Below are 8,148 nucleotides of genomic sequence, written 5' to 3'. Positions count from 1 at the left end.
AAGGGAAAAGTCATGTGATATCGAGCTAGGCTTTGAAAATCAAAAGGGTTTCCAACACTCACGTAGTTGTGTCCCGAACAAGGAAGAAATACAATTATTTGAGAGAGATAGGCTTAGAATTTTGCTTGGTTGCTAAAAATCCACTTATTAATCACTAAATATATATATATATATATATATACTTACATATATATAACAAACAGCTATTTGATCAACGAAAGTTTTGTTGCACAAGTGTTAGGTAATCATGGGTGTTAGTGCACATGCTTATCATCGATTACCCACCTTTCTTTCGCTTACCAATTTAATTAACAAAGCATATGAGTTAATTAATCAATACAAACTTTGGTACGTTGAAAGAATCTAAAATGTCACGTCATCCCAATCCATTTATAAGTATCCGGATGTGAAAGAAATGAATTACACCATGCAAACTGAAAGGATCAGAATCCTGTAAAAAGACTGAGTAGGAGAGAAGTGAAGGCAGAGAGCCCCTGAAACATAGGAGTTTTGAGAAGAAGAAATCAGTTAAAAACAGAAGCGGTTTGGTTTTTGAAGTGGAACAAAGGGGGAAAGTGAAGCATGTAATGTGTCAAAAGGTGATTTAGTGGTGAAATTCAGTGTTTGAGGAGGGTGATTGGAGGGGATCAGTGTCCTAAGATCACATGGCGTTGCGTATTGAGACATGCACATGAAGGCCCACAATGTTAGCTCGAAAACAAACACATTTCTCTAAGCCCACTTGAGATCAAACCCCAACTTGGGAACACAAAGAAGAAGCTTATACCACTCTGTGTTTCTCTCTCTCACGTTTTTACTTAAAAACCATGCCTTAGTCCAACTGTGCTTTCTCCAATGCACTTGTCTTCTTCACATCCAACATCACTCTCTTTGTTATTGTACTCTCTCTCTCTCTCTTCCTCTTCTTCTCACTTCCCCCTTGGTGGTCCTCCTCTTTATATCTCTCTTATCACATTCTCCTATTCTTCATATCTTATATCTAACACACTCCTCCTCCTCCTCCTTCTTCCTCTTCTACCTTTTTCCTTTCTTGCCAAACCAAACATTTTCTACATATAGTTCCTTTTCTTCCCCATTTGCACATCTTTTCCTTCATATATATATCTCTAGCTATAGCTTGCTAGTCCCTTAAATATATATTTTAAACCCCTAGGCAGCTAGGATTACCAAGGGTAAAATTAACATTTCTTGGTTTTTGCTCATTATTTGACGCAGCAGACAGATAAACCTCAGTGTTTAACTAATCCAAGATGTCCAGCAGAAGGTCGAGGCAGTCAGCAAGTGTTTCGAGGATTTCAGATGATCAGATCATTGAACTTGTCTCCAAGTTACGCCAACTTCTTCCTGAGATTCGCGATAGGCGATCTGACAAGGTACTTTAAACCATATCTCTTTCCCCTCTCTCACTTTCTCCATATCTGCTCAAGCACAGAGTGAGAAGAATGAAGTTGAATTTTGCTAATGCAAAGCTGAAGGAAGGCGGAAAGTGTGAAAACTGTAACGTGCTAAATCCCTGGTGCATGTGCCACATGGGAATAGGATATTTCAGTTATTATAGTAGGAGTCTTCGTAAAGAGTTTGAAAACTTGACCCGGATGTCAAGGAAACATATTTTCATAGGTTCAGGCTTCTCCATTTGACTCACAACAGTGCCCTGCTTTGACCCTGGAGGAGCCAAAACTTCCTGTTTCTTTCCTTCATTTATTACTATCATATGAACATGCAAGTTAAAGCACAGTCTTAGTCTCGTTATGTGGGGGATAATGCACAGACCTCAATAGTTTACTCTGTCGACTTGGCTCGACTTGATTACCAATAATTTGCTGTATCGACTTGACTCAGCTGGAATAATTAATATATTTTTATTAATATAAATTAACATTTTCTTAAAAAAATAATGTAATGTCGAGCAACTTTGTCAGAAGAAAGTGACTTGTTGTTTAACAAGGCATTGGATTTGACTGTCCTGCAGGTATCAGCATCCAAGGTTTTACAAGAGACTTGCAATTACATTAGAAGCTTGCATAGGGAGGTGGATGATCTAAGTGAGCGACTGTCCCAGCTCTTGGCTACAATTGATTCTGATAGTGCTGAGGCTGCCATAATTAGGAGTCTAATTATGTAATAATATACTCCTTTTATTAATTTTTCTGCCTTGTACTCTCTTACTAGGTTTTGGTCACTAGATCAAACAAAACTTAGAGTATATTTTAAGATGCCCCCCATGTGGGAGTGCGTCCAGTGTAATTACCTTGTATAATAAAAGGACTTGCACTAGCAAAGCCTTTTAAATTTTATGGTAATACTATTACTTTTGTTGGCATAAGACAAGCTTAATTAATTTGTTTATATCTGTTTTTTGTTTTTAATTTAGTCTGAGGCTTTTATTTGATTTGAAATTTAATTTGGTATATGTGCACCCGCTAACATTTAAGTAATTTGATTAGTTTATAAATTAGATGAAATTAATATTATTGAGGGGGTTGTCCATTTTCAAAACAAGAGAAGCAATTAGAAGAATGTGTTGATCCTAAGCTTTTTGTCGGTAAGTTGGGATCAAGTGCCATAATGCAATACGGAAGCACCAAAATCATCATTACAGAGTGATTTGATGGACCACTAATTAATTTTTTTCTCAGTATGACCTACATGTTAGGAGATTTTCAATCCTAGTTTGTTTGTTTAATCAAATAATTATAATTAATGTTTGTTTGAATATATATATATATATATATATATCTATATATATGGTACCTTAATGTCGAAAATTTTGTGTTGTTGACCTTGGCAAATGCATGTTACGATCTACCTATATATGCTACAAATGAAAAAGATGAATGATTCAATTGAATTTGACATAATTTCGCCGCCTTCTGCTATAAGAAACATGTTACTTGACGCTGTGAACAAAATAAAAGGTTAGGGATATGTAGCATTTGCATGGCAACTTTGTCTAGGGGTGACTATGGTAATTCAAATCATTAAGAAATATATGCCAGAAAGGGTTAAGACAGAAAAGCAGGAGCAAACGAATTTTTCTTGTTGTACGTTCTTCACAAGTGTCACAGGCAATACTGAATCATAATCCGACCTCCAACCCCATCCCAAGTCTAGTCATGAGGAGCATGCTCTAGTGTAGTTCCAGAAACTTGTTCATCTTTTAGTAAGCATGATTTGAATGATAGGACTATATCGATCCAGTGGTGATACTTGATTTGTCAAAATTACCATTTCGTCAATTATAATATATATATATATATATACATACATATCCTTACAAAATATCGTTTAATGTTAACTTAAGCGTTTCTATAGTAAATCACAATGTTATTTTACTCATTAAATTTTCATGAAATTTAAGGACTACGATAACAACAACAATGACAAAGAACTCAACTTCATAGCTACAGTAAAGTCCTGTCTTTGTCAAGTGAAATATCTATGAATCATGCTTACCTTAGCATGAAGAATCTCGTGCAACTCTTTTTTTTTTTTTTTTTCATTTGTTAATTTGTATATATTTTGGAAATGACTGGGCGGTAAGGTTTCCATGGATATGAGTTTGGTTTTTTTTTTTTCTATTTTATTGGAAAAATTGGTAATTGTGAAGTGAATTAAAACAGGGTTGAATGTTGACGTTAACGACTTAACTATCTCAAGTGATCAAACCCATTTAGAAGAATTAATCGATTAGGTTTAAGAATCACTCCAAGTCCTAGAAGAAATGAAAGATTATACATAATTATGAAAGTATATATAGTTGATCCATGGAAATGAAAGTTACGATATCATAACAGGGATTAACTAGATGATTTGGCTTAAAAAGGAATTAACTTGAAGGATATGAATATAATATATATATATATATATTATTTAGAGTTGGTCAGTTTCTTAAGCAGTGCAAAGTGAGCTATTAATCAACATAATGTATTTGCTCTAATCATGCTTGTTAGAAACATCAATTAACAATAGGATTATATCTAAAGACATTTAAGTCCCACCTTAACATATTTGTTTGGTCATGAAATTAATCGATATGATATGTATGTATATGTAGACCAAATTGTTAAAAGGTTTCATATTTTTCCTATAACAACATGAGGGCTAAATTACATTTAAAATGTAATAGAAAAGGAAAGAAAGAAAACGATGTTAGGAGACATGGAGTGTCGTTACCTTTAGCTTTGAGAAGATTGAGGGATTCAACTTTTTTGGGGTTTGGGTAGGAAGAAGAAAGTTGCCTTCCATCTCCATGCCCGCCGGTGCAATCATCAAGAGAAAAAGGCCAACTTGTTTCAAGCAATTTGCCGAATTTATCAGTCAACTAAGTCAGCCCCTAAAAGAGCCCTGAGTTTAGACCCCTTGGGCTTTCATCATTCCGCCTTTTTTTCTACTTGTCTTTGGGCTTTTTAACTCTTCTCATTTCGTGGCATTACTAGATTGGATTGCATAAAAGAAATTAGATATAATATTCCAAGAAGTTCCTTGTTCTTAAATTATACCCACAAAGTCAATTGAGCCGTTATGTTTTTCTTCGAATAAAACAAAAACTTTGAAATGAGTTGGATTTAGTTTTGCAGTATGATTCTAACTGAGTTAGTTCTAGTAGGAATTAATTATTAACAGCTTCAATTGTAATTTTGTCTTCTCGAATGATTTAAGAAATTTAGTAGTCATAAATCCCAATTGTTTAAAAACCGATTAGATTGTTTAATAATTAGGTTATATTATTTTTTTTGTTTTAAATTTCTAAATTAATAATTTTAAGATATATGATTAGACAAAAAATGAAAAAAAAACCCAAATTAACAATAAAAAAAGTCAATATACAACATCTTTAATCAACGTAATCAAAGTATCCTCATCCAAAATGACATATCATCATATCATATGATAAATGACCTGATATTAAACTGACACTTGTAATTTTAATTAACGATAGTTAGTTAATAATTAATGATAAAAATTTATTTAATCAAAATAAAAATATAAAAATTTAATTAAATGATATAAAAGTGTAAGGGTTTAATTGACATTTTTGGCATAATTTAGAGACTTATTTAGATATTATGATTAAAAATTACTAAACTCTAAAAATGGATCATTTATGTTTGAATTTTATATTAATGATAAGGACCAAATTTTTTTGTCATATTGAGGGTGACAAGTTTGTTGGAAATTTTCATGTTAGTAGAGAAAATTTATATGAATTTGATAGTATTAATAAAACGACTTGAGAGAAGGCTGTTTTTTGATGAACAAAATATGTAACTCACTTGCTCACAAATCAAAATAGATGACAATTTTGTTTTATTTATATCTAAAAATAGAAAAAAGCTATTTAGTAAAAGATGGGAATAGGCAAAATCTTGGGCTTACAGTGAACTTTAGATGCATGGAAACAGTAGCGGTTTTTCCTTTCTGTAAGTTAGGAGCCCAAAACTAGACTACCCGCCAGTGGAAATGGCACAAACCTGCGGCGAGGCTATTCTTGTATTTTTCCATCTCATGCAAACAAGAGCGGCACCCGCCAACGCTCCTTTTGAAGAAAATCACCTCACGCGCCCAAATGCAAACTCAGTTATTATCAATATAATAAATGCAAACAGTTGCTTTTATTTAAAAGAAGCATGGCACTGTTAAGGAATGAATATATTATATTACATTCAAGTTTTTATTAATTAGTAGAACAATGCTGTCCAGTTTTGGCACGCTCCACTAGTGAGAGTGGGATTCTGGCCTACTGGTAAGATCACCTCCCCTAGCAGCAGATAGGGGTTATGTTGGGTGGCTGTCTCTTCTGTCTCCGTCTTCCTTCTTTCTGATAATGCTTAAGCTCTTACTCTTCTGATCAACAACAGCAGGTATGTAAAAATCTCATCATTTTAATAAGGCCTCAAAATTTAAAAAGAAAAAAACCTTCTTTATTTTTTCCTCCTTTTAATGCATGTTCTGAGATACCCAGTTCTGCTTTTCAGCTTATTTTATCAGTTTTGTATTGACTTTTAGTTGCATTCTTTAAGCTTTGATGAATTAAACTTTCCCTTTTGTCTGTCTGGGCTTTCCCTATAATTCAGGGTTTTCAAGAATGTCAGTAATCAGTTTCAAGCATGTTTATGATAATAAGTACCTATGTTTCTTAAAGTTGTTTGCTTAGTGGTTAGGAATTCAGGGCTTTTACATTGATCTTTAGTGGAAAATATTCGGCTGTGTCACTCATTATTGATTCCCATAAGTGCTAAGCTATGATCATCTTTTTTCTTCATCCTTTCCTGGTTTCCCTCTTCTTGGTACCCCTTCTCCAACGATCATGAGGATTGAATTTTTCCCTAACTTAAAGGTTGCTTGAATATTTGAATTCTTTAATGTATATATTTTATAATTAAGTGCTTAAGTTGCATTCTTTAATGTAAATTGAGACCCTTTTTGCACTTTAGCCAAAAAGCTTGATAATCTTGCTTCACGCTTGCATTCTTTGACTTGCATCGTTCCGTACAATGAAAGCTAGTTAAAGTTTTTGCTTTGGAGGATTTTATGGGCTATGGCTGTCCCCAAGGCTCATCCTTTTATTACTTTTGACCTGAACGAAAATTTTTTATGGTGCATTTAAGCAGGTCTTGGAGTAGATTAAGGCACCTTTCTTGGGATTACAGGATTAATTCTAACTCCACCAGTTAAATAGTTTTGGCATTAAAGTAATGGTACTTTTGGATATGTTAATGTTGAAATAAGGCTAGTTGATATTAGAAAATTGAAAAACAATACTTAAAATGATCATGGTATTTTCAATTAGATTTTAGAAGCAGCGAGCAAGTTTTTGGCTTTCATTTTGTACCTATGCAAGGATAGATGAGAGCTTGGGACCACTGAGGATTATTGACCTCAGAATCATCCATAAGTAAGGGTGCCCCAAGATGGAAGTGCCTATTACCTCTTTCTGACCTCAGAACCTACTTGACCTTACCTTACCTCTTATCTTAGCTATCTCTCCAAAAGAAATGGCCTTGTCCATGGAATTGCAATGGTTTCAGCGTTATAAAGTGTTGAATGAACACAGATGATTTCTACATTATCAAGCTACCTTTACTAATGTTGGCTTCTAAAATTTTATTTTAAATACCTACAAGTAGGTTCCTTTTGCCTGGCTTTATCTGAGTGAAATTTTAAGACAATGTACCCCGGTGGTTACACTGCTGAAATTACAAGCTTATCTCCAAAAGCTACTGAGAAGGATGTTCGTGACTTTTTCGCTTATTGTGGCGCAATTGAGCATGTTGAAATTATAAGGTAGTTTGCTACTCAGTTTCTGGTCACTGATAAGATACACACCACAAATTACTCTCCATGATATTGAATTTTTAATTATTTTGTTTATAGTTATGTCCATTTGTAAACTTCTTGTTGTTCACTGGTTCTTCGAGAAAAAAGTCAAAAGCTCCGAAGTCTTTTGTCTGAAATGATTTCTTGTTGGATAATCGATAATGTCAATCTTGATTTTATGGAAAAGCAATCTCTTTGAGTAGAATTTCTTCAGGTTATGATTCCCATAATTTGTACAAATGTAACTTAGCAGCAAGTGGTCTTTTTCCTTTCTTCTGACAGGTTTCTTGATTAAGGAGGGTTTTATAATCAAGCTGTTTAATTTTACTTATTGTTTTCAGACTCTTTTAGGAAAAGTCAAAGGTGAGGAGGTCTTTTGTCTGAAATGCTTTCTTGTTGGTTATTTGGTACTTTTGATCTGATTAAGTGGAAATCAATCTCTTTAACTGAATCTGCTCAGTTATGATTTAATAATCTGTAAAAATTTGACTTACCAACGAATGCCATTTTTCCTTGCCTGCGACATATTTCTTGAACTTAAGAGAGTTTTATACCATAATTAAGTAATTTAATTTTACTTTTTCTTTGAAATTGCGTATACCTTTTGTTCTAGGTATACCTTAGTGTGATCTTATTAGCTGATGAACATTAGCTTAACCTTGATCATTCTTTTAAACCTAATATAAGAGTAATTGGATGCTGCCACTGATAGAAGTAGATTTTGGATTGTTCATGTTTATCTCGTGCAAATGTGGCTAGCTGCTTCCTACAGGAGTGGTGTCATAGTTGCAATGCATGATATCTTTG

General features: G+C 33.6%; 2 protein-coding genes across 2 annotated transcripts in view; both read left to right on the top strand.

The window, feature by feature from the left end:
* The first annotated feature begins 1,125 nt into the window (after window positions 1-1,125).
* On the top strand, window positions 1,126-2,370 carry LOC110426678 (transcription factor PRE5-like). The gene is made up of 2 exons (XM_021441961.2): window positions 1,126-1,394; window positions 1,994-2,370. Exons 1-2 carry the CDS (start codon window positions 1,272-1,274, stop codon window positions 2,144-2,146), a joined length of 276 nt encoding a protein of 91 aa, XP_021297636.1. The 5' UTR covers window positions 1,126-1,271; the 3' UTR covers window positions 2,147-2,370.
* A 3,523-nt stretch (window positions 2,371-5,893) lies between these two features.
* LOC110426812 (RNA-binding (RRM/RBD/RNP motifs) family protein) overlaps window positions 5,894-8,148 on the top strand; it is a 3,968-nt gene continuing 1,713 nt past the window's right edge. The window contains exons 1-2 of the mRNA XM_021442115.1: window positions 5,894-7,308; window positions 7,545-7,600. Coding sequence (XP_021297790.1) covers window positions 7,193-7,308; window positions 7,545-7,600 — 172 coding nt within the window. The 5' untranslated portion in view covers window positions 5,894-7,192. The remainder of the gene's footprint in view (window positions 7,309-7,544; window positions 7,601-8,148) is intronic.

This window comes from Theobroma umbraticum, unplaced genomic scaffold, assembly GCF_002168275.2.
Source record: "Theobroma umbraticum cultivar Fairchild unplaced genomic scaffold, ASM216827v3 scaffold_12.0, whole genome shotgun sequence".
NCBI lineage: Eukaryota > Viridiplantae > Streptophyta > Magnoliopsida > Malvales > Malvaceae > Theobroma > Theobroma umbraticum.
Note: the sequence above shows the minus strand (reverse complement) of the source record. Positions and strands in the feature narration are given on the sequence as shown.

What these genes read in the sequence shown, in the direction of transcription:
- LOC110426678 (XM_021441961.2), top strand. Translation starts at nt 1,272, where the DNA reads ATGTCCAGCAGAAGGTCGAGGCAGTCAGCAAGTGTTTCGAGGATTTCA. An exon ending in GCGATAGGCGATCTGACAAG is followed by an intron (nt 1,395 to 1,993) that starts GTACTTTAAACC and finishes ACTGTCCTGCAG; the next exon opens with GTATCAGCATCCAAGGTTTT.